General features: G+C 48.6%; 1 protein-coding gene across 5 annotated transcripts in view; it reads right to left on the bottom strand.

Annotated features, from left to right (window-relative positions):
• ERI3 (ERI1 exoribonuclease family member 3) overlaps positions 1-27,079 on the bottom strand; it is a 127,035-nt gene that overhangs the window by 45,992 nt on the left and 53,964 nt on the right. For all 5 annotated transcript variants that reach the window (XM_058552205.1, XM_058552201.1, XM_058552200.1 and 2 more), the window contains one exon: positions 14,569-14,641. In XM_058552205.1, the coding sequence (XP_058408188.1) occupies positions 14,569-14,641 (73 nt within the window). The remainder of the gene's footprint in view (positions 1-14,568; positions 14,642-27,079) is intronic.

A 27,079-nucleotide genomic window follows, 5' to 3' on the forward strand; every position in this document is an offset into this window, starting at 1 on the left:
CCGGGGGAGGGCCTGGGCTGCACCCTGCCTTTAGGGTATTGAGAAGCCCCCTCCCTGCCACCTCATAGTCTTACCGAGAAGCTCAAAGCCTCAGTGACAATCAGCTCCAGTCCAGGCCACCCCAAACTGTAACAGGAGCCAACTGTCCAAATTCCTACCCAACACCTGAGCCCCCAGCTCTCTTGACCTGATGCCAGGAAATGCCCTGCCTTCCCTGGACCCTCGACTTTTCCCAAAAAGACATCAAAGTAGCTAAGGGTGAAAGAGGGATTTCTCTCACCTTCCTTGCATCTGTCTCATTTTTCATTGGGAGCAAAAAGAGGAAACCTAAGGTACTATGAATGATCTCAGAACAGCAATGGTAGAAGAGACCACCTCATCCAGCTCCCTTATTTGTTAGATGAGGAAACTGAGACCTCCGAAAGGGCAAGTGACCCAACACCAGAGACCATGTCTTCATCCCCTAGCTTCAGGCTCAGTCCAGGGTTCTTTGTATTGCACCATGCTGTCCTCTAGAGACAAGGGCCTCCTATACCCACGTCCAGGTGCCTGGAGTCAGACCACAGATCCCATACCTACCTCACCCATATTCCCACAAGTGGGCACATGCGCACACCTAGTTACAGACACAAACCTCCTCACATAGAGAGAGAGACACTTCTTTAAATACATAGAGATGTGCATGTACACGTGAGTGCACCATTTTACACACATGGACAGATCCCCATTAAATAAGTGTCACTCCCAAGAGACCTGGAGTGTGAGGCCAATCCCTACCCTTCCCCAATCATGATTTTCATTGACCATACAATCAGTAATGGCTGGTGTGTGTCTGCCTGGGCCTCCAGCTCAAGCCAGGCCAGACCAGAGGAACTGCCTTCCGGTGGTACCTCTCTGGGACAAGTGACAAGAGTGAAGCTATGGAAGGAGAGAAGCTGGGTTTACATCCTGGTCATGTGGCCTTGGGCAAGCTTCTTAATCTCTCTGAGACTCTATTTCAGCACCCATAAAATGGGGCAATAGCCCCTTCCTTGCTGAGTAGCTGTGAGGATTAAATGTAATAACATATGTAAAGCACCTAGCACAGAGGCCGGCACCCACTGCAGCTCAATGCATAGGTGTTCTATTATTGATACCAATAAACGTTATTATTGATACCAATAAACATGATCAAATCTGCTTTTCCAGAGTGGCCTGCAGGGCAACATGGCAGACGGGAGGCAGGGCTGCGCCTCCTGCCTTCAAGGAGGTCTTCTTGTCCTTTTCTTTCCTTTTCAGTAACTCCTCCTAGTTTCCAAGGTCCAGAGTAGCAACAACAACACAAAAGGAAAAAAACAAAACGAAACCTGGGAGAAGGCAGAGTAACTAAGGGTTCCCTTAGCTCTTTCAGATTTAACACTGAGCACTGAGGAGTCCACCTGTCCCCTGCCACCATGCCCCACCTCTCCTCTCTCTCAAACTGCCCTCAGCTCTTCCACAGTATCTGCTTCTACTAGCTTCCTGAGGCCCCCTCTGCTTGCCTAGCTCTGTGGATTCAGAGAAGAAACAGATCTGGTCCCCTTCCTCAAGTGGCTCATGGTCCTGCACAGGGACAGACCAGTAACCACACACAATAACCAAGAGGCACGGACCCTGGGCTATCTGGGCTCTGGCACCTGGCCTGAGGGTTAGTGTATGGGCTCTGTGGTCAGGATGCCTAGGTTTAAATCCAGGCCCCAAACAAACCCAGGAGAGCTCCCCACTCTCCCCTGCTCTAGAGGGAGCTCAGAATTCACTTCCTCAAACACACAAGAGAAAGAAAGAGGAGGCTCACAGTGGGACCAGGACGCAGAGGTTGCATGGCCTGACAGGACACAGACTCTGCGCAGCAGCCAGCGAGAGGCAGACCGACCCTGAGGGGTGGAGGTGGGGGGGCTCCCTGTAAAAACCTGGCACAGGAGGCACTGCAGGCAACTCTAGAGTAGAGGTCGATTTGTAGCAGCTGCAGGGAATCTCTCCCAGGAAGAAAGAATATCAGCTGCCTTGAGCTGAGTCCCTCACTTGCTCCCTTCCCCCTTGTGGCCACACTCACCAGGGATGCAGAACAAGGCAGGCTGGCTCCCTGGCTGAGGGTGTGCCAGGCTGCCCACCCACACACTGAGTATCAGCACTCTAAGAGCTTTACAAACATCATCTAATTGATTCCTCACACTGTAATTTGCCACATTTTGCCATAAGGATACCAAGGTCTTCTGGCATAGCAGTCGCAGACTGCCCATAGCCAAGAATGCTACAAAGCCTGGTGGCCTCCCTCCCTCCCTGCTTTCCTGGGCCTGCAGGCTCCTTCTTCCCTCACATGGACATACACATGGCAGCTTTCTGCAGCCACTGCCCATCCTTAGAAGGCGGCTTAGGCTGGCTCCACTCTAGACACTGGGCAATGGTTCCTTACTGCACTTGCTTGCTGTCACTTTCTCCGCTTTTCCTTCGGCAAAAGGCAAACACACAGCTGGCCCACATCAGTAGCTTAAAACACCTGAAAATTACTGTTTGTGGTTCCCCAATCCGGCAAGCTGTTTCACTCCTCCACGCCTTTGTTCACACTGCTCCCTCTGCCGGGAATGCCCTTTCCACTGTGTCTCCTGAAAACTTGTCATCCTTCAAGGCTCAAATCAAGTGTTTCCTCAATGAAACCTTTGCTGACTTTCTTTCCCACACCTCAGGTGAAAATGACTCCTCCCTCCTTTGTGCCAGAGGCAACAGAGCAAATAAGTTCAGGTGTCTAGAGTCTAGTGCCTAGATTCAAGTACTACTCCATCACTCACCAGCTGTTGAACCTTGTGGAAGGTACTTAACCTCTCTGCACCTCAGTTTTCTCATCTGTAAGATGGCTAATAACAGTACTTATCTCACATAAAGGATTAAGTGAGTCAATTCACATAACGCATTTAGAGCAGCACCTGTTCATTATTATTATTTTTACTTTACAAAGAAACCAAGGTTCTGAGAAAGTATGTAACTTGTCCAAGGTCATAACACAGGTAGGTGACAGAGCTAGGAATTGTCAGAAGGTGAATGTCACTCTGTACTCCACTGGACAGGCAGGAGTGCTGATGGCAGCTGAATCAAGGACACGAGATGATCGGCTCTGTTCCTCAGTGTGAGCTGAGGGTAAGTTAGTCCATGGGTGGCGTTAGGCCCCTCCTCCCTGATGCTCACTTGAATTCTGCTGGGGGAGCCTCTTTTCCTAGCTCCTGCCCACCAAGGCTCACATGTCTACCTTGAGCTCCTGTCTCCTGTACCCCTGTAACCTAGTCATCTCATCTCTGGTGGTCAGTGTAAGGACAAGGGAGGAGCAGAGACATAGTGCTATCATTTCATGTCCAGGACAAGTCTAGGAGTGGGTACTGTTTTTCCTGTTTTGCAAAGGATGATCCTGAGGCTGAAATAAGTTAGGAGACTTTCCTAAAACCCCACAGCTAGTAAGTCTGGAGTCAAGATTCTAAATCAAGCCTATTGGACTCCAGAGCCTAAGTTCTGTGTGTCAGATATTAGTCGTCTTTTATAGGTCCAGAGAGGTTAAGGAACTTGCTCCAAATCACACAGCTAGTTAGTAGCAATATTAGAAGTTTGAGCCAGACTTATCTGGCTCCAAAGCTCTTTCTCTTGCACCAGTGGTCTCCAGCCTGTGAGCCACACCCCAGGAGCCAGAGTACACACCAAGCATCACCTGAAGACTAAGTGAAGGCTAAGTCTCACATACAGGCATACCGATTGTCCAGGTTTACGCAGATGGTGTTATAATTAACAAAATACAAATCCATTTAAAAGCCAACCAAATTCACTGTAGCTTTTTTCCTTGTGTACTTCCTTTATCTCTATACACTCAAAATGTTAAGTTCCACCAAGTGCTGAGGGGGGAAGGGAATGTCTGTGAAGTTTTCTGACATTACTAAGAGCTCCACGTACTCTGCCTGCCCACCTCCCTAAGAGCTCTCCAAAACCACACTTAGGCACCTTCTCAAGGTACTTTCCTGATCCTTAAAAACTCACAGCACAGAAATGTCTTTTGTGTGGAATAACTGTTCAAAGGTCATTAGCAGCAACAGGAGGCACAATCCCTTCCAGGACTTGAGTCCCACGAATGTAAGAACCAGTGCAGTCTCCAGCAAAGAGGACTCAAGTCCTGAGCTGCAGAAGAGAGGAGTCAGAGAAGTCAGGGAAGTGAGTTTCTGTCTTTCCTACCCTGGCCTCCAACTCCTTCCCTGCCCACCTGCCTAAGACACATGGTCCAGGGAAAAGAACACACCTACCTCAGTTTAAATCCTAGCTTCACCTCTTCCTGGCTATGTGCCCTTAGGCAAGTTACTTAACTTCTCTAAGCCTATTTGTCTGGGAAATTTGGCAAGGGAATAGGCATCTGGACTCTGGAGCGCATTAGTCCAGCCTTATATTCAGTGTGGGTTCGATTCATGCTTGCTGATACCTAGTGTGCCAAGCCCAGTGCTGAGTACTGGAAATACAGAGATGGGTGGTACGTAGACCTCAAGGAGCTCACAGTCTAAAAGGAAACACAAACATGTAAGCAGATAATTACAAGAGCATGTGATACACTCAATACAAAGTACCAAAGCCATAAAAAAGAGGAGGCGATTACTATTTCTACCAGACATGGGGGAATGTCAGAGAAGGCTTCTCAGAAGAGGGTTTTGAAGGATGAACAGGAGTTTTTCCAACACACTAAAAGGGGAAAGGCAATGTAAGCAAAGGGAACAGAAGGAGCAGAGGGAAGTGAAATAGTCATGTATATTTGAAGAGCAGCAAGAAGTTTGATTTGGCTGGAATTTAAGTTACAGAGGGACAGGAGATATGAAGACAGGGATGCTGCAGTAAGCTAGATCATCCAGGGCCTCGGGTATCTTGCTCAGGAGAAAGGATGGGCCACAGTCTTCGCCACCTACCCTCTTGGCTCTGGTGCTCTTCCTGTCAAAACAAGCACACTGCAATTGCACCCTTTCCCGTGCCTTTGATTTAAGAGTTCCTCTCCTGGCCCTGACAGTAAGGCATTTCTGTCCCACAGATTATAACTCACTCTGGGCTATTATTCAGCTCCCCAGCCCTGGCCCTGCTGCAGTTAGTCCAAACATAATATCCTTCATGCATATATTATCTGTCTCCCTATTATCTGGAATCATTTCGGAATTAAATTTCAGTCCTGCAATATTGGCTTCAGGAGCGGCGCGCTTTATGGGCTAGTCAAAGGTTAGAATACCAATCAAAATAACAGTGCCGATGCAGTGAGACATTTTAATATTCCAAAACCCGGTAATTGTAAAAGGACATAATATTTTTTCCCTGATTACCCCAAAGGCAACACATGTTAACAAGGCGAGGGAAGGAGTGAAAGAAATTTCAGAGTTCAGACAGCTGTAAGACATATTTAAAGGAAAAGCCCAGGCAGGGCACTGCACCATGGGGGCAGGGAGATAAGAAGAAAGGAGATGTTCTCTCTAGCTCCAGCTTCCCCGACTCCAAATACAGCAGCGTTCCCTCTGCTTCCTCTTGACTATACCCAAGAGCTCAACCCCAAGGGCAGATGTTGTAGAGGGTGGGATGAAAGGAGAAGGAGCTCAGGATGTGGAGTCTTGAAACCCGGGTTCTAGTTTCAGCTCTACAATTCAGTAGCCTCCAGCCCCCATGACTGGCTCCTCCTGGGGCTTCAGCACCAAATCCAGCAGCAAGAGCTCCGGGCTGCTCTCCCACTTGTCCTCTCCTCGTCCCATGCCTGTGCCCTCACCTCTCCCTCATTTACACCTGGTGCTGTGTGTCCTGTTCTCTGTGCATGTGTTTCTTCCCAAAGACAGCTAGAGTCCCTGATCTTCCTGGCTGCAGAGCTGGCTCCCACCAGGATACTAGCCCATAACTGCCCACTGTCCCACAGACAACGCTCTGCACTTTGGATGATGACCAGAGCCCCAATCTGGTTCTGACCACTGAGTGGTCCAGAAGCATCCGTCTTGGTGCAAGCCCTCCCCCCTCCAAAATAAAACAAAACAAACACCTTGAAGGACCCCTAGATCTTCATGCCTCTCTTGGCTTTCATTTTTGTTTTGTTGTTGTTTTTTCCAAATTAACCTCTGAATAGTGCCAGTCAAGGGGCTCTGCAGCCGGCACCATGCAGCCACCATTCTATCCAGTTTCAGCCTCTGTCAGGCTGCCCATCACTTGAGCAGCTTTATCCCCACAGCTCTAAAAACGTGACCTGACCAGCAGAGTTTCAGATCCTTTCACTCCTGATGGCTTCCCAGCTAGCACAGCCCACTTGCCAGAGCCTCCAATCTGCATCCTCCCGACCTGCTGACCTGCCTATGGCCCCCAGCAAAGAACTTCATTAAGACCGAGAATTTATTCCTCCATAAGCCCTTAATTTATTACTGCACTGACTGGGACTCTGAATGCTCCAAGGTCAGGAAAAGTCGTACTCAATTGTAGATACCAACCCTCCCTTCAGCAGTTTCTCCTTCTGTCCCCTTCCAGGGGAGGAGGAGACAGAAATGCTTCTTGGAGGGACCCAAGGAGGTCTCCTCCTCCTTACTCCCTCTTTCACAGCTGGTCCTAACCCCACCTCCTTCAGAGCATCCAGAAATTGTAGCAGGGCATATAGCACAGATGGCAGAGGGAAAGTGGAGCAGCAATCTTCACAGCCTGGTACATCTGGGTCTGTTCAATTCTAGGTGACCCCCCTCTCTACAACTTCTGAGCATGACTGGCTGAGCCCTGTCTGACAGGACTGATTCAGAATCCTCTTAAGGCTGCCTGCCTCCTTCCTCAAAAGCCTATTCAAACAGGCCTAGGCATCAGAGGGAATTCCAGACCATTTGTGATTATATGTGCACACACTTGCATGGCTTGGTCTGAATGTACATGAATTGTATATGTGTAGGCATGCATTTATACCTATGTGTCCATGCATATGCGCTAAGTATACATATATTATGTGTGCATGTGTATATCCACACACATATATATACTTACATCCTTATGGAGGTCTCATCCAACCTATCCATTTCTTCCTTTTTTTTTTTTTTTTTTGTGAGGAAGATCAGCCCTGAGCTAACATCCATGCCAATCCTCCTCATTTTACTGAGGAAGACTGGCCCTGAGCTAACATCTATTGCCAATCCTCCTCCTTTTTTTTTTTTCTCTTTTTCTCCCCAAAGTCCCAGTAGATAGTTGTATGTCATAGTTGCACATCCTTCTAGTTGCTGTATGTGGGACGCGGCCTCAGCATGGCTGGACAAGCGGTGCGTCGGTGTGCCCCCGGGATCTGAACCTGGGCCGCCAGTAGCGAAGCGTGCGCACTTAACGGCTAAGCCACGGGGCCAGTCCCCAACCTATCCATTTCTTGACCCCTTATTTACCATAACATTCTCCTCCACCCAACCTTAGCTACCCACTCCCACGGGCACACTTTGGAACCTGCCAACAGCTAGAACTGCCCCACCTCTGAAATCACTGATTCAGATAACCTTACTCTCTAACTACAGTCTCTTATCCTTCCATCTGGCATGCTCAACTATATCCAATATACCTATTCCTCATCTTATTGTGACCTATCTACTTTTTCCATATCCATCAGGCCCCCTGCTGTCTTCTCTTCCCTCAATATCCAGCTTAGATCCCATAGTCCATCTTGGCAACCACTGTCTTGATAATATCTTCAACTCCTTTATTCCTTTCATCAACTTCTTGAGAAAATCTCACCCTGGATGAATCTAAATGTCTGCTTTCTGCATGACCACATAGCCAGGCAGCTGAGCTCTGCTAAAGAAAAGTCATACAATTGAACAGAGTGGTTCCGCTATGAATAAATGTCACCAACCTCAACTGCACCCTCAATACTGCCTAGAAATCCTACTACACTTCTCAAGTCAGCTCACACTTTTATTCTTTACTAAAACCATAGCAATCCTTTTCCACTTTCTGCAAACCTTCCCAGCTCTCCCCTAATAGTTATCAGCAAATGACTCATCTCCTATTTCATAGAGAAAAATAAAAGCCATCAGATGGAAACTACTTCAACTTGCCATCATCAAATCCACAAGCCTACCTGCATCTGTCTGTGTCCATCGCCTCCTTCTCCCTGTCACAAGGGAAGAGGGGACCTTTCTCCTGAAGAGAGCCAATTCCAAGAACCTGCGGTTTCCATCCCATCTCCTCTCACCTTCTCAGAGATCTCTCTCTCCCCCCTATATTTTCAACCTTTCCTTCTCTAATAGTGCCTACAAACAAGCACACGTCTTCCATCCTAAAACACAAAACCTGCCTCAACCGCACACCTGCCCCCCACAGCTCTTGTCCTTTCTCTCTCCTTCAAGCCACATTTCTGAAAAAGTTACAATTTCTATCTCCTCACTTACTCCTCAATTTGGCTCCTGTCCCTATCATGCCATCAAGAGTTTTCACCAAGGCGACCAAGGTCCTTGTGCCTAGTCCCATGCTCACAGTCCAGTCTTTACACTATCTGGCTCTCCCTGAGTTGACCAGTCCTCTTCTTCTGAAGACACTTGCTTTCCTTGGTTTCCGTGACACCACGCTCTCCTGGTCTACCTCTTCTACGATTCTTTAACTCTCTTTCTCTTTTTCACTGTGTTTACTCTCTTTAGCACGAAGAGTCAGGCAAAACTAAATTTTAGTTCTAGCTCTGCCATGTACCAACGTGAGACATCAAGCAAGTTTCACTACCACTCTGTGCCTCAGTTTTCTCAACCTTAAAATGCGAAAAATAATAGTAATTACTGTACAGTGTTGTTGTGAGGGTTAGATAATGGAGGTACATGAGCACAGTGTCTAGCACAGCACTGTCCATTACAAATATAATGTGAGGTACACAAGCAATTTATGAATTGAATGTCCAGTTCAAGTAAAAAGAAACAGATGAAATTAATTTTGATAATGTTATTTAATTTAGTATAGCCAAAGGTTATAATTTCAAAATGTAATCAATATAAAAAATTATTATTGAAGTGTTCTGTATTTTTTCATACTAAGAATGTAATTTACACTTACATCTCAATTCAGATGCTAAATCTTCATCAGAAATATCTGACCTATATTTAGATTTTAAATAGTTAACAGTTGCAAATGTAGATTCACCAACCAGATTGTTCTAAATATACTTAAAAGTTCTTCAAGAAAGTTTTTTATTTACATTTAAATTAATTAAAATTAAATAAAACTAAAAATTTGTTCCTCAGTCACAGCAGCTACATTTCAAGATCTATTGCCACAGGTGGTTAGTGGCGACCACACTGGACAACAAAGGTCTGGCACACAAAAGGCAATACATACGAACCATTATTACTACTTTTCTTGACCACTCCTTCTTCTCTATTTCTGACTCTTCCTCCTCTATCTATCAAATATTGGTGTTACTCAGTGTTCTATCCTAGGCTCTCTTTTCTTCTCACCCTATACACTCCACTCCCATGGCTTCAATTATTATTCATACACCAGTAACTCCCCCAAATCTGTATCTCTTATCCAGACCTTATCCCTGAGCCCCAGACCTATATATTCAACTATCTCCTCGACAGCTTCACAAGAATGTCTCAAAGGCATCTAAACACAGTATGTCCCACACTGAGTTCATCTTCTCTTCCAATCCCAAAATCTCTCCTTCTTCCATTATCTCAATAAATTCATTCCAATTCCAATTAGTTGCTCAAATCATATGCCTCGAAGTCACGGTCTCCTCCTTCATCTTCCACCCTCAGAACCAATCAATTACCATTTCTTGTCTACTGTACAGTCAGTTCTGCTATTACACTTGTTTTGAAAGAGCAAATTTGTTCCAACGCAACTGATACATTAGGGAACAATTTAGCATGCCGCAAATTTTGCACTTGTCTGTGTGATTTTGTCCATAAGCAATACTAGATAAACACAGGAAACTATACTCAGCTGAACAGAGCTGTGTAAGAATATACAAAATGCACACATACACACACCTCAAACATACCAGCTACCTAGATCACCACGTGTTATAAGCCACACCCATCTTGTCACAACTTTCCATCTGATTTCAGAACTCTCCTTCCACCACTTCAAAACAATTCACAAGCTGCAACCCTTCTCATGCCCATTTCCACAAGCAAGCTTCAGGTTTTTTTCAAGGTAAGGTGCCATTTTTATTGTAGTACTTATATATTTCTTAACAATTTAACATGTGTAAAATTATGCTACCATTTTTATTAGATTCCTATCTTTTTTAATGTGTCTCTGATGAAGCTTTTGAGTATTGTGCTCCTAATCCCATTTTTACTGCACAGCCTTCCATAGCATGGTGATTTTTAGGAAGGTATATGTTGCATTATAGCAGAACTGACTGTACCATTTAACACTCTAGAATTAGTCCCTTTCTCTACATTTCCACTGCTATCAGTTTAATCTCAGTAACTATCATCTTTTACCTAGACTACAGCAATGGTCTAATTCTGTGGTTCTCAACCGCAGACAGCACCTCCCCACTCTCACTCCCGTCCAGGCCACTGGAAATGTATGTGTATGTGGGGGTTGGGGGCATTTTTGGTTGTCACAATGACTTGGAGAGAGGCATTACTGGCAGTCAATGAACAGTGGCCACGGATGCCACAAATTTAGCAATGTTGCCCACACAATGATTTGTCCCACCCCACATGCCAACTGCAGCCCCATTAAGAAAAACCAGTACTGGTCCCCTGTATCTACTCTTAGCTCTCTCTCCACTGCAGCCAGAGAGAGCTTTTTCAAACTGCAAACCAGATGATGCCTCCCCTATGTTTAGTACCCTTCAATAGCTTCCCCTTACCCAAAGGATAAAGATCAAAATCTAAAGTGTGGCCTACAAGCTCCTCCTCCCCTCCAGTTTCATCTCATGCCACCCTCCTCTCTTCCCTACATCCACTATGCTTCAGACAGTCATTCATTCAACAAAGAATGATTAAACATCTACTGTGTGCTAGGAACTAGTCAAAGTGATGGGGCTAGAACAGTGAACAAAGGAGACAGAAATCCTCTGTTCTCATGGAACTTACATTCTAGTTCCGTGAAGATGCCAGGCTTCTCCTCAGCTCAGGGCCTTGCCACCTGCTCTTTCCTCTGCTTAGCCAATTCCTACTCATGCTTCAGATCTCAGCTTAGATATCCTTCCTCAGGGAACCATTCTCTGACCCAACCCCACTAAGTCAGCTCCCCTTATGAAACGATCCCCTGACTCTGAACTTTTCAGTGTTAAAACACAATTATAATTATTTGTTTAATATCCATCTTTTCTGTTTTATCTCCAGGGCCTAGCACTACCTGGAACACAGAAGGCACTCAAGCATATTTGTTTATTGATGAAGATGTGTATGTTTATATATATGCATGTGTCTTTACATTATATGAATATGTATGTATAAACACATTCGTGTCTGTGTATGTTTCCATATATTTCTGCAAGTGACTATGTGAATATGTGTATACACACGTATGCACGTATGGATACATACATACAATTTTGGGTATGCTCACTTGGGTGTATTCATTCACGCGAGTACACGTGTATATTTATGCTTGTGTGTGTGTGTTCTTCTGGCCCCTCAGTGACAGCTCTGACCTCCTGGAGGGAGCTGGGAGCAGGGCCCCGACTCCTCTCTAAGCTGACAGTTCAATCAGAGTCTAAGATCATTCAGTGACGCTGCAAATGTCAGCAAACACTAGTTTGCTCCCCACTGCTACAGGGTAAGGAGGTAGAGGCGGGAGATGCAGAAACCTGGCCATTGAAAAGTTACTTTTCTCTGATGCAACCCACACCATTTCTGGACAGGAGAGGGCAGCTGAAAGACAACATTATGTCTCGTCTCAGATTAGAGGCCTTAGGAAACGGGGATGGTAAATTCAGTCCCAGTAGCTCACTCACTAGGGAGGTCTAGGTGGCCAGGCAGACCAGGACCCTCCCCACTTTTTTCATGGGGCAAAGCTCTGCTAGGGGAGTTGAGGAGGAGAGGAGAAGGAAGGGAAGGGGGGAGGACAAGGTAAGATCAAGGACAGGAGCAGACCCTGTCGACAGCCACAGCCTGGGTCACACATCAGGAAAGAAGGCATGGAATAAGGCTTTTGCACAATACTCCCACAACCTTGGTAATGACCTCCCTGGCCTTGCTCTTATCATTACTTTTTTAAGGGAGCAGGAATTTTTTGTGCAGCCTGTACTAAGTCGTGCAGTATAAAAGTCAGAAAGATCACAATGCCTCTGGACCTCCAGGGCTCTGCAGCCTCCCTGTCTTGAAGGGCTGCTAGCAAGGACTAGGCTAAGTCTGGAATTAAGTCATCTCTCCTGCGGGGTCCTCAAGCACAGCTGGAACATGATGTGGCTGGAGGGCAGAGGAGAAGTAGTCAGATCCCTTGTTTTTCCTAGACCTGCTCAGTTTACCTCCCAAGAGGCAATCACAAGGCCAAGTGGGAACAGAGTCCTCAGTTTCTCCCTATACCCATCCCCCCTCTACAGCTCAGCATAGTCCGGCAAAGAACCAAGCTGAACAGGCTGAGGACAGCCCACCTCCACCCCCAGCAGCACCAAGGTAGCCCTGAGTGGTAATGCTACCACATGGGTCGGCTGCTTTCCTGCCTTTCTGCCGAGGAACCTAGAGGCAGGGAGCTATCCATACACCAAAAAGTCTAGTGAACTTCACAGAGCAATTGTTCATGGTCAGCGCCCGCCTCGCCTGGCCGGGCCTTCACATTGCATTTGCCAAGGCCAGCAAGCAGCCTCGGATGCACTCTGACAGCTGCCACGCCGTCTTCCAGGAGCGCAGGCCTAGCCACATCCACACGCGTAGCCCTGCCAAGCCCCGTGTGAGAGGGTCTCTATGGAGCCAGCTCTCAAAGGTCAGTCAGCCAGCCAGCAATTATTTACTGAGCACATACTTGGTACCTAGCCCTGATCTGGCCACTGGGGACACAGAGAAGAACCAGAATCAGTCTCCATGCTCCAGATGGACATGTCTGCAAGGAAACATACGTGACTCAGTTTTAACGCTCTAAGATCACTGATATCCAAAGTGTCAAGGAGCCTCAAGGCAAGAGATTGACTGCTGAGCTTCTCAGCAGAGGTGACACCTGAGCTGAATCTTCAAGGAGAGGGAATATGCCTGATGAAGATGACTGGGGGACACTTAAGACAGAGGTAAGACCATAGGCCAAGGCCTGAAGGTAGGACGGAGCCTGGCCTCCTCAGCCAAAGACGCTTGGTAGTAAGCAGCTGATGCTCAGGTGCACAGGCGATCAGCGGGAGAAGTGGGTAGGCGTCAAAGCACAAACAAGCCAGAGTGCAAAGGACCTGCACACCAGGGGAGAGTAAAGGAGTTCACAAAGGTTGCCACAGAGAATGGCTGCCCTGAGACCTACCAAGTCCAAGGTCATTCTCTTTCACTGCTCCTCTACATGCTCGCTTAGCTCCAGCCCATACACACACCAAAAGCAGGCTGCTCCCCCTGCCTAGAAAGCCTTCTCTCCTCCTCATAGCCACATCCTGCCTCCCTTGAATGCCCAGTTCAAGACCCAAATCCTCACAACACCTAGCCTGATCCTCCAACAGCCTCTCTCTCATCGCTGAGCCCCCTGGGAGCCACGACCCTGACCCATGGTGTGTTCTCCCTTCTCTGAGCTTCCTGGGAGTCACTAAGCTGACTGGTGGCACGGGGTTCCTGAGGCTGCCCCAGGACTGTTGCCCTTACATCAGAAGGATTTATGGGCGTGAGTCTCCCTAGTGGACTGGGCCTCCCAGAGCAAGGATCCTACCAGAGCAGGGATCTGAGGAGTCTATTCCTACACCTCCTTTCTTCTGCTTACCTAGGAAGCACAGCACACACGAGGAAAGTAGAGTTTTCTGGGTGATTCACTCTCTGCCAGGGTCCACTTCCCTAGCTATATGGAGTCCCTCCTGGTTCACAGCTCAGCGCCCACTCCCCAGGTGCTTGGTGCTGCCAGTCTCCTCCCTCATGAGCAAAGGGAACCGGCTCTGGTTTTCATGGCCCTTCCTCACATAAGCAAGGCTCTGCTGGAGCTGGGCAGGACCGAAACCAGCCTGAAACAACTCTAACTCCCACCCAGAGGGAGACACCAGGGCTAGTCAGGAGGGTCAGAGGCCACACTCATCATCACATCAAAGGAGGACACCTTCCCAGAGGCTCAGCTAGTACCACATCTCTCCTAGAGGCAATGCAAGTCAGTCCAGAGATGCAGCTCTGAGCAAGAATCCTGAAAAATTTCCTTAACTGGGACTTCTCTGCACATCTGGGTGACACCAAGTAGGGCAGTGTCATACTCCACCCAGCAGCCTGGTCCCCAAGCAGCTCCCCACTCCCAGTAATAACCACAACCTTCTAGTGCACATTAGCTAAGGAAGAGGAAGGAGGGGTATTGAAGAAAGAGAAGAACAAAAAGAAAAGGAAAGAGATGAGAACAATAAGAAGAGAAGAACAGAGATGAAAAACGAAAGCAAAGAAGGTGAAACGTGAGGCACAGGAGAACCAGAGGGAGCATCCGGGTGCGGCCCAGACACAGTACCTTTTTCAGATTAATCCACTGCTTGAAGTAATCCGCCACTGGCAAGCCCAAGTACTGGCACTGGCCCGGGAGCCTACAAGAGAAGAGAGAACAAGTTGGGCACACCTATGTCCCAGGGATGCAGTCTTAAGCTAGGAAATCCAATACAGTCTATAGAGCAAACAGACCTCAAAAGGCCAACCCTTCATTAGCCATAGGTCCCACCCTACCCAAGAAAGGCACCCCACCTCCAGCACCCAGGACACTGGGCTCCAGATCCAGCCCTCAGATCCAAATGTGAGAACCTGGAGACTATTCAAAATAACAGCAGCAGCTACTATTTTCTGATGTCCTACATATGCTAAGTATTTTACTTACATTTTCACACTATCCTTCAGAGTGATGCTGTGAGGTAGGTACTGCTGCCAACATTTTACAGATGAGAAAATCAGATTCAGAGGGGTTACCTAGGGTCCCACAGCTAAAAAATGATAGTGCCACGGACTGAACTCAGGTTGGTCTCACTCCAAAGCCTATGTTCTTTCCAATGCACCAGGTTGTTGGTGTTTTATTACAGCAGAGAGGCAGAGATATAAGACAGGAGGAGAGAGAGAAAGAGCACATGATTTAGAAATAGCTGGGCAGGGGCTTCAACTCATATTTAAATATCTAGCAATAGGCTTTCTGCAGATAGAGAAGAAACCATGCAGAAGGATAAGAGGTCAGAATTTAAACCAAGAGTCTCTCCCTGACTTTTCTTTAAATTAGAATTTATAAACTGTCTTCCCTTCTAGCTGATGATGCCATTTCACCCACACAAATCCATTCAACCAAACATTCACTGATGTTTAATAAGAGTCAGGCACTTAGGACTCAAAAAATAAGACTTAACTACTGCCCATAAGGGACTCACAGTGTGTTCAATGGAATGGACAAGAAAAGAAATAGACAAAAAGCCTTAAGTTAGAGCACTGGGGTAGATGGAAGGATGGAGGAAGATACGAGAAATATCAGCTGGGGACGATCATAGAGTTTTCTTGCTAAGAGGAGCTTGGCCACAGGCAATGGAGAACCTCTGAAGCGTTGTGATTTACAAAGATTGTTCTGGGGGCAACAAAAACAACACACTAAGAAAGCTAGGTAGTAGCCAGGAGACTAGACAGTAGCCATAGAGATAGCAAGCAAGCAACAGATATCAGAGACGTAAAGCAGGACTGGTGTGATGTGGGGCCCACTGAGAGAAAGCGCTAGAACCCAATTCAAAGGTATGTGGCTTGACTAGCTTCATGCTACTCACTGAGAAAAGATACAAAGGAGGCAGCGGCATAGAGAGCATATTTGACACCGAGAACAGATTAGCGTTTAGTCAATTTTATTTGTGTTTTTAAACTCTCCCCATACAGTGTGTCCCCATTCTGCCCAAAACAGGGTAGACTGCTCCCACTGCCTCACCCCTAGGTCACGACTGGAAGGAGGCATGAGTTTGGGATGAAGTTTTAGATTACGCCTGACACATGGTAAGCACTCAACATCTGTTGAGTCTCTGGAAGTGCCTAGGAGACACTGGGAAGTGGGGTGATGCCTAAGAGGCAGCTGGATATCCAGTTTTAAAGAGAGATCTGGACTGGAGATATAAATTGCTGAATCATTAATGTAATTTAAGTAAAATTAAAGCCATGAGAGTAGATAAGATCACCTGGGACAAGTATGGAATGAGACGAGCAGAGGGCTCAGGCTAATGTCTCAAAAGTTTTATTGAGCTAAAATGAAACCAGGCCACCCCTACCAGACCATCACCACACACAAGGAACTCACTACTTCATGCAGCAGCCACCTCTAATTTTGAACTCCTTTAATTCTTAGAACATCCTTCCTTAATACTAAACTGAAATCTGTCTCCTTGTAACTTCCACCCATGAGTCTGAGGTATGTCTTTGCAAACTACAAAGAACGAGATTTCCACCTCTTCCTTGCAGAATCCTCTCAAATCTGAGAGCCCAGGAAGTTTCCCCCAGAGTTCCCTTCTCCAGGTCACATACCCTTAGCTCTTTCAAGAATTCTGCAGGAGATAATGTACGATGAGCGAGAACTCACCCAACCCACCCCCACTCCCAAAAGGCAGGGCTCCTAGATCATTTTCAGGGTATCAGATACCCAAGGTCACACATGCTCTTTGACTCCACTTTATATCACCTGTGGTCAACCTAAACTGTGGTACCAAGCTTCCTCTTTCTAGAATATATATAACTGACTTTTAAGCTTAAAATGCAGGTCATTAGTATCAAATGCAATAGGGTGGTCAAACCCAAAGAATTTGGCATCAGGGGGTTGGTGGGGGCAGAAGGCAGCATACAATGTGTTGAAGAGTGAATAAGAGAAAAGAAAAGTGGAGACCACAGTGAAAACTCCTTTTTTAGGAAGTTTAGCAGTGAGAATCCAGTTGAGATGACTGGTTCCACTCCAGAAAGTTTCAGGGCAGTCTAGCCTTCCCTCCATCACTTTTCAATTATTTGACAGACACTAATAGGAAGCTGATCCCCATGTTTCAGGCAGTATAGTAAGGATTTACTTTTCTACTACCTGAGATATCTTACCTGAGTGGAAGATTCCACTCAAACACCCTGGTGGCACAACGACATTAACTACAACCAGTCAATTTCCTGGAAGGGAAATTCTGGCTGAGGCCAAGATGATGAAGGGGTATCCAGACAGGATGTCCCAATGTGGGCACAAAGGATAGAGAATATAAGGACATTAGGCAAGTTTTGAAGGATGAAAGGTAGCCTTAGGAGCTGGAATGTGGCTGCCTAAGAAGCAGAACTGTAATGTTTGGATAATTTTCTTATTTCCTTCACTTTTTCTTTCATGTTCCTTATCCTTGGTATTTGTGAAAATGCTTGCTTAGGTCAGTTATTTTTGAAAAATCACATTAAGGCCTGTGAGTGAAGAGGGCCACCAGAAGCAGCAGAATCTGCAAAGAAACAGGTCAGCGGGACTGGCCAGCAAAAGGCAGAGGTCCTGGCTCACCTATCATATTCCCCCTTAGCAAACCCCACCATCCTCTGATTCTTTTAGTTGACTCAGGCCAGGAGTCCTATTGGCTGTGGCTACCCTGGGGTAGAAGGGGCTCCCTTTTCAACAGGATTTCAAAGGAAGACGTCAGCTGTGGACATTTCCACTCAGGTAGGAAGGTAGTAGGGTTCTGCCTGCTCCTCTGGGAGGAGGACCTATACCAGAGGGGCTGCATGGAGGACAGATGAGACAGACTGTCAGGCTGGATAGGAAGCCTCAGATACAGCTCAGGAGCCATCCTGAGTGCTGTCTGTCCCCACAGCTGACTGAAGCAGAGGGGGCGGGACTATAATCCTCACTCAGGGCTCTAGCCACTTGCAGGCACACATGCAGTTTGCAGACTCACAGGCATTCGGGCTGCTCAGTCTCTAGCCTGTGGGTGGTCCTAGCCTTGTGACTCCAAGATACAAGCAGTACAGATGTAGCAGGGCCCAGGCCCACCTTCACAACAGACACAGAACCAAATGCCAGAACCCGAACTCCCAGGTGCCTTATGGGAAGACAGTTACTCATTTCTATGACAAAACCCTACCCCAGCTTAGAGAGCACCAAGAGAAACCCCATGAGGAAGGTAGGTTAGAGTAGCTGTCATCTCCTACATAAAAGAGAAAACTGACGCCCAGAGAAGAAAAATGATTTGCTCGATCATACAACAAGCCAAGGGCAGAACTAGAAATGGATCTAAGTCTTCTGACTGCACAAGGCATCAGTCATGTAGATGTACTCAGAGCTCTTTACAGTCCCCGGGAAGGCAAAGTCTGGGGCCTTAGAGAGGCAGAAAACATGGCGGCCACTGCTCAAGGTCACACCTGGGTCCAAGGTTCTTAGGAGCCTAAGGTCAGTGATTACCAGTAGGTACATGGTTCTACCAATTTGGAAAGGAAAAGGGTAAAAGTCCCCCTGGCACAAGGGGTCTGAATGCTGTGAGTTCCTACCAGACACTGATCCCAAGAAAAGAGGCACTGGCAGTGGGCCCTGGACTAGCCTGCAGGCATGAACGTGCAGGCAGGTTTATGGTGCCCAGGTCTCCATGCAGCTGGAATCACTGGGCACAAAGCTCCTCAACTGCCCAAACATCATCTGGCCATGCTTATTACTGTTGCCCAATGAAATTTTATGCACCAAGTCCACAGGTGTGATTTCCCCTTCTTTATGAGGGTCGGAATGACATCACTGATGGCCAATAGAAAAGAGCCAATTATGTCCAGGCCATAAAAAGGAATGGGATTTTTTTCAACCAAATCAAAACTTCCTTCAGCTTCATGAATGCAAGGGGGCCCCTTTAAGGAAGGGCCCCCCAGTCCTGCCTGTGGGCTCTAAACTGAGAGATATGGTCACTTTCCAAATACTGTTGGGCCTAGGGCCAGCGAGGGGCTCCGCCTTTGGCATTTACCATGTGGCCCTGCTCTTATCACACTGGACCTCCATGGTCATCAAAACAGATCATCAAACCCTACCCTCAGACACCTGACTGGTTCCTCGCTACTCCATCCAGAGGGAAGTTAGAAAAGATGGGGGTACTCCTCAAGTTCCCTTATTACTCCTTTTAAATAACAAAAAAGAAAGCAGAGAGCCCTCCTCTGCTTACAAAGAAGAGAACAGTATGGGAGGAACAGGGGTGAAAGAAACTGGCCCCCTAACAAGTGAACAGCACAAAGCAAAGGGAGCCCGGCCCTCCCCACCCACCCCTCATCCAGCCCTACCACCTGCAGCCCAGAGCTCAGGCTGGGCCCAGACAGCCCTGATGGTAAACAGGTGTGACTAGCTCAGCGCCAGCCAAGGCAGAGGACTAGCTCATTAAGGGAACACCACCCTCACTAATGGGTATGGGCAGGATGCAGCTATTGTGAGCAGGAGCTCAGCTTTGAAGACTGGGTGAAGCAAAGCTGGGGGGTTCTGCTAGAACTGCTAGGCTTGAGTCAGAGGCCAGCAGCATCCATGGAGGTCTGACAGACAGACTGGCAGACATCAACAGCCAGGACCAGCAGGAGAGCAGGCACCAGTGCTGGAAAGGGTCACAGATACTATTCCGTCTGTGCTTCTCTCTCTGCAAGTCTTAGAGACAACCCCAAATCAGGGAGATGCATGTCATTCTCGCTCTTAGCAGACTCAAGCCCTTAAATAGGAGGAGGTCAGCTGAATCTGGAGCCATATTTGACCCCTTTCCGCCTCTCTGGAAAGGCTGTGGGACTTGGGTCTTGAAGTGATGTAGACTGTCAGTCCTGGTGTCCAAAAGCTTTAGGACACGCACATACTGCTCACCTACTGGGGCAAACCATTTTGTCCCATCTGATATGTAGAAGAAGGGGAGTGTTGAGGAGCAAAGGGGAAGAACAGGGAGAAAGGCTCTGTCTCCTTCAAAGTCATAGTTGGACCATGGAAGCACGAAAGGCCCAGCCTGGAGAAGAAGTAGGGCAGTAGACCCAGCCAACCAGCCAGATGGAAGCTCCTGCCAAGGGGACACTGTGAGGGATGGGTGGAGCTTGTTTCCATGATGGTCTCCAAACTTGCTCATTCCGATACAAGCATTCCTGCAGAACATCGTTGCTGGCTGTCCTGCATCTCAGAACCACCACATCTCCTAGGCTTCTCTCCAAGTCCCAAGGCTGAGCCTCAGGAAAGGTCCCATTCCCACCGGGTCCCATCTGGGAGTTCTACCTAGTCAGAGCCTCCACAGTCAGCATCGAGCACGGGCAGGCTGCCTCAGGCAAGGCAGCACTTAGCTGGGGACACATCTCTTTGTCTCTCCTTTTTCTGTTCCCCCACCCAGAGGAGATAAACAGACCCTGGGTGATAAACGGCCCGCCTTTCATGATCACTTTTCCTCAAGTTGAGAGAGTAGCTGGTGATGGATGGGCTGGAATTTGGTTATCAGGAAGAGCTGTCAGCCAGAGGTGCCTATCTCCTCCCCCACGACGCAGGGCATCATTACACTGTGGCATCAAGGTAAAATATGAGCAAGGGGAGGGAAGGAAGAAAGAGGGGAAGGCTGGGTTTCCAGACGGAGCAAATTGAGCAACAATGAGTGCAGGACGTTAGTTATCTGCCCGTGACACCTTTTATCTCTGCACAAATTGGTCCTTCCTCCCCCACTGCATCCTCTTATACAAACAGAGGCAGGCACAATGTGTCACCACCGCAATAGCATAGCAATTTAACCCGAATTAGTGAGGGGGTCAAGCCAGGAAATAGGAGTTTCTCATTTCAACAGGTTCTTTAGTCTCTGTTCTGAACCACCAGACGGGGGAGGAGGGTAGAGAGAAAGTAGGCTCATAATTGAATTCACTCGCTTGGCCGCTGCTGATGTATAAAAAATTAATGCTCAAGTCTCCTACTTATCAAAGCCGGTTAGTTTCCATCTCACCTGCGAGATGCACCATGGCAGAAGACACAGCCCGGGCCGACCCCAGCAGGCCGAGCACTCAGTGCTTTCAGTCAACGCAGGGATCAGCAACAACAAGAAGGAAGAGAAAGAAGCTGCCCAGAGACAGCAGCTCCATGCCAGCAACCCCTACTAGAAGCCTATAGGATAGAGTGCAGGGTGGGGGGAAGGATGGGGACGACTGGCGTACAGGAGGTAATCACATTAAAGATGATCCTGAACAGTTCAAGAATACACTTCAGTCTACAGACAGAAAAGGCATTCTGGCTCCACCCTCCACCAGAAGACGTCCAGGTAAATGGGGGCTGGCAGAAGGGAGAGTGCAGTACCTCCCCAAACCCCCCAACCCCTGCCCAGCACATGGCTCTGCCGCACTGAGACAACTTGGTCAAGTGACCATGTGTCCTTGGGCAAGTTACATCACCTCCACGCCCTGCTCTGTGAAGGTTAAAGGAGCCAGCCAAGAGAAACATATTTTATAAATAAGTGCTGACGGAAGAGATTCTGGCTATAAGGAGGACAGCTGAGACCAAACCTGCAATAGCCTTTGCAGATGCTTCCAGGCCACCTGCATTGAGAAGACAGCGCCTTAGTCACGAAAAGGACACTGGAAAAGCTTTGCTGAGGATGACAGGCAAAGGGGAAGTTCCAGAACCATTCAACAGTTGCAAAAATAAATTCCAAGAAGGTCGGGGCGAGAGGAAGAGTTGTGGATGGAGGAGGCACCTTGGAACTCATTCTCCAAATCCAAAGAATCAGCAGACAAATGCTAGGGAACAAAAGCCAAGGCCCCAGTCTAGACACAAACTGGGAAAACTTTCTACCTCAATTGCCACCACATATTTATGGGTATCACTGAGACCCAAGACCCTTGAGGAGTAGAAGCAAATCAGACCTGATTCCCGTACTCAGGGAGCTTCTAGGCCCACCCAGAATGAAACCACAGCATGAAACATAATGATCACTCCAGGAGAGACTACTGAGAAAGGGCCATCTCATTTCTGGTGATGAGAGGGCAATGTTGGGGAGCACTTACAAAGACTCAGCTTCAATCCTTTTTGCTCACACACACATACATGCACACTCTGTCCCTCCATTCTTCCCTGCCTGCCTTCTCAGCCCACTTTGCTCCCACACTTGCCCCCATCCTCTGGGACGGCTGCAGGTTACAATTCCAACCACAGCCTTCAGAAAGATGATACACTTGCTGGAGCCTACAAAGGGTCAGGAGAGAGTACTGTTTGAAATACCAGCGTGACAGCTGGCTCCTTGTCTGTCTCTTCCTCCCCTACCCCCCTCCCCAAACTTGTCATGGTACAAGAAGTCTATAAGCAGCCCATCAGCTTTAAATATCAGTGTGCGTGAAGCAGGAGTGCGAGAGCAAGGGAGCGGGAAGCAGACAGCGAGCGCCTCTGTCGCCACTGCCTGTCAGGGAGCACTAATGAATTTCACCACCAGCAGCCATGCTTCAGATGGGGGTGAGGTGGGGGTTGGGAGTTTTCTAGGGAGAACTCTCAGTATTAAAACATCTTCTCCCTGTTAAAGCCCTGTTAATAAATGTCATTGCAAAGCCGAGAACTACAGCCCGCCACTAGAACTTCAAGGCAAGGGAGGAGTTGGGACGAGCCCTGAGGTCCTCCCAAGCAGGAAGAGGAGTGCAAGTGTGAAGCTGGAGGGAGCCAGCTGAGCCCCGCAAATAGGAGGGTGACCATCACCACCATACTCATCTCATAAAGGCCTTGGGATGCTTGCTTGAGAGGACTAGGACAAGAAGGAAAGGCCTTAGGCAGGGAGAGATTACCTGTTGTGCCTCCCTAGCCAGACTTACTACCCACCCCACTTCCCATCAACCTCAGCTAACTCACTTCACAGTGAGGCTCCATGGGCAAGGGCTCCAGGCCATCGTTCCACACCTAGGGTAGGAAACTCTGGCACCAGGCCCAACAGGAAGCTATTTCCCTCACAGATGTCAGGAGTCAGAGCTTCTTAGAATCTCCATTTTACAGATGACGAAATGGAGGTTGCGAGTGATAATGTGACTTTCCCAGGATCCTACAACTAGTAAGTAGCAGAGCCAGGACTCGGCCAGGTTTCTCTTGGCCCTGCTCTTCCCACAATACCATGCAGCTTCTCTGAGCAAGGGCTGATCACCCCACTGTCTCCTCTACTGCCAGGTCCTGCCCTGCCCCTCCATTCCCTCCCACTGGTACATACACACCTCTGGCCTGGCATGGGCCGCAGCTGCCATGTCGCACAGGGCTGGGCTCCAGGCCAGGGTGAACCCAGCCTGGCAGAGAAAGCCCTGGGAGTGAGCCAGCCCATCACCTGGGAGTTGCCACGGCTCAGAGGGCATGGTTGCAGGCATAAGCCTTCCCTCGGGTACCCTCTGCACAGCTCTGATCAGCAGTGTCTGATCCGGCAGCAACCTGCTGTGCAGGGGGCAAATGACATTTAATTTCCTCTTGGTTTCCCTATGGTACAGACGAAAGGCCGTCACCTGCGCCTGGGTCTGGCAGCACAGCTGGACGTGTTCCCAGACACGCTGCTCTGGAGAGTTCCCAAACAGAAACCAGAACACAGGCGGGTGCAGAGGGACGCCCCACAGGCCAGGCTGCCAGTCCTCCAAGAGAAAACCAGCCTCAGATCCCCATTGCCAAGCAGTTGCTTGAAGCCTCCAAAAGGCACTGTACATGTATATAGGGCCTCCCCGTTCCACTGCTTTTTGGCCCACTTGGCCAACTATCTCTACTCCCATTTCTCCCACATGAAGCCCACATAAATGACCACATGAAGCACACAAGTGCCACAAACACTCTGTGGAACGCACTTCCCCAGCGACACAAATACTCCATGAAATCAAGTAACTTGTCACTCCCCAGCCCATCTCTAGTGAAACAATAAGAGAAGCATCTCTCCTGGGTCCCCCCCCAGAGCAATTCTTCCAGGGAAAGGGCATAGTGCCCCACCCGTTGTGACTGCAGGAAGTGTTGGAACTGCCACCAGGACCTGGCCAGAGCTCTGTTTCCCAGATGGAACAGCAGAGGCCCCAGCAGGCAGCAGGGAATGGCTTGGGGGAGGTGGGCGAGCAGGTGACCACAGGTTTCCAGGGCACTTTGGTCAGTGTCTCAGCTGATGAGCTCTTCTTTTTGGCCAGGGAAATCAGGAGCTCCTTAGCAGTTTGAGCTGTCTCCAAGATTCCTCACTCATCCCCACTTCAGTCTCCACCGGGCCATCTTGACCCTTTGCCTGGGCTGCCTTCGTGCGGCCTACAATGCCCTCTGGAGGCTCCACGGAGAGGCATCCTGCAAGCATTCAGGATCTGGGATGCAGTCTGACCTCTGCTCCGATACATTCAAGGACACAGCTGTTCCCCTTACCCTCTGGCTGGTCTCCTCTGCTCTGATCCCAGCTCCTCTGACTCCTTCAAGACTTGTAAGCCCTTGGCCTACACAGAGTCACACTTCTGGGTGGGTATTAGAACAGGCTAGTGGCTTGGGCTTTAATATTTTGTTAAAAAAGAAGAAGTTTACTGCTAAAAAATACTACCCATTCGGTCTCTCTACTGTGCTCCTCTGGGTTCTCCTAGCATTTGTTTTGTGTCTTCTTTGTAGTGTTCTCATATTCTACCTTTCGTAGCCTGTAATTAGTTATGTATGTGCTGCTCTGTCCTGATCACCTGGTGGTCCCTACAGTTCCCAGCACAGTACTCACTGGGGCCGGAGCAGCTCTAACAGGGGCTAACTTTAGGCCACTTCCCAGAATGCCAGGATATGCAGTGGTTAGCACCTTCAGTGGCAGTTTCCAACAGTATTCCTTGGAAGAGAAGAGCTGCAGTGAAGGGTAACTGACATTCACCAGAAGGTCCTAGTGAAGATGTGTGGCATATGCCACTCTTAAATCAACAAATGGGGCATACCTGCTACCATCATCTAAATTGACCTCCAGGAAACCAAAGAGACTTTTGCATCTGGCCAATCTTTGCGCAAAATGCAGCATATTCCAATTGGAAATATCACTCATTAGAAGTTTCCAAACCCTGAATGTGGGATCATGAGAACATAGGATGATGCTCGTCAGCGGAGTACTCAAGGGTCTGTCCCCTTGTAAGGGAGTCACTAGTCCCACAATTCTGCTTATAGGACTGGAAATGGGTGAAGCCCTTTGGCCCCATCAACCAAGCCCACTGCCTGGGCCTCCTTCTCCAGCCAGCTTTGGGGAGTGGGCACGGGAGAGCCAGGGGATTGTGCTCCTCCTAGCTAAAGCCACTTGTTAATAGGCCCTAGATTCCCTTATCCCTGGGGAAAGGAAGGTAGCAATGAGCTCTCTCCCTCTCCCCGCCAGACACACATGCGTCCCAGCAGGGCCAGGGAGGACAGCCATTAGTGTGTGCCTCAGCAGACAACGGGGAGGAGAAGTCTCCAGAGCAAAGGACAACTGCAGCAATTAGAATGCAGGGAGGTTCAGAAGCTATTTAACTGGGTGACCCCTGAGGTCGCTGCATCTGACGCCCATCCCTGGATAAATATTGTATGAGAGGGGAGGGGGCGAGTGAGGGAGCCATGGGAGTGCTGCTCCTCTCTCCACTCCTTTCCCCACCCACACGGCTGCCTCCAGCCACACACTCCAGGAGCGTGATTTACAGCCCTGACAGTCAGAGCAATCACTCTGCTAACCAAGAGGGAAGGGACAAAGTCGACTTGCCAAAAATTGACTATGGCAATTGAAGAAGAAACCAGGGCTGGTGGGGGCAGGGAGCTGAGCCGATACTGAGAGGCAAGCCTTCCCCCACATTCTGGGTCCAGCTGGAGCAAATACTCTGTCAAAACCACCAGCAGGTGAAGCTGGTCCCAACTGGCAGAAAGTAAATCAGAAATGGAGCATCCTTCCGCCTGTTGGGGGCCCTGTAATGGAAAAACTCCTGGATCTCATCACTACCCAGGTCTTCCTTAGTAAAGACAGGAGTCCTAGCTACCTGCCCAGAGAAAGTGGGACTAGCCACATGCCTTTTAGCCAGCTGGTCCCATAGCTGAGCTAGTGGGAAAGGCCATGAGCAGGAAAGTCAGACACAGCAGAAAGGGGTCAGGGTGGGGGAAGAGGAGGAAAGCGTCTGAGTGCGGGCTGCGCCTCAGCCCCCACATGTGCCGCTCCTCCAGTCCTGCTCTAATGCACCCTGACATGCCTCTGAAGACAGAGAGCTGTTTGCAGTCAGCACCGTGATTTGTTAGTAATTATTTCCATGGTGTCACATTGCTGTCACTCTGTTAACAAAGAGACAGGCTGCCTCGGGCTGCCTGCAAGAAAGAATCACAGAGAAAAAGGCCTGTCAGGCTCCTGGGATTCTCTGGGCTGGCTGGCTTTCTTCCCCAATCCAACATCCTTGCAGGCTTTGGAAGAACCAGTTTTACAGAACTATCAAGTCTGAGTCGTGTCACCCTTTAGCCAGGGACACTGAGAATTTATCCCACCCACTCATAGCCACCCTTCCCAAAGCCCTACAGAGCTGAGCCCCCAGAGTCCACAGATCATTCAGGCATGGGCCACTATGCCAGCTGCAGCCTTGAGTTCCCAGCCTTCACCTTCCAAGACCCCTGCTCCTGACTCTTCTTCCTCACTGGGATGTTTGCAGCCTCTCATGTGCTCTTAGGAGCCTGATAAAAGAAACCTATTTCAGACCAAACTGAAGCAGCTGCCCCACTGGCATGGATGGTGGTTAGCGAGAATATGATAGCAGGGCATCTGAATCTGCCAACCACAGTTGAGGACCAAAGCTGCTCAGGTGCCAATGCCCCTGTAGCCTCCAGGTGCTGGTACACCTGCGAGGAGATCCCCACAGAACTGCCCTGCCATTCCCAGTGCCTGGATCAGCACAGCATCCGCACTAGGAGAAGTGGTGGTTTGCTTTAGCACAAAGTAATGCCTCCATTACCCCGGCTGGGAATTCGAGGACAGACTGGCAAGCGCTGACAAAACAGAGGTCACTCACCTTACAGGCATGGAAAGTTGGAGATTAATTCTGTCCTCTCACAGAGGGAATCAGACTGCTGGATAGTGGAGGGGAAGTACCAATATTGAGAAACC

This window comes from Diceros bicornis, chromosome 13 (genome assembly GCF_020826845.1).
Source record: "Diceros bicornis minor isolate mBicDic1 chromosome 13, mDicBic1.mat.cur, whole genome shotgun sequence".
Taxonomy (NCBI): Eukaryota; Metazoa; Chordata; class Mammalia; order Perissodactyla; family Rhinocerotidae; genus Diceros; species Diceros bicornis.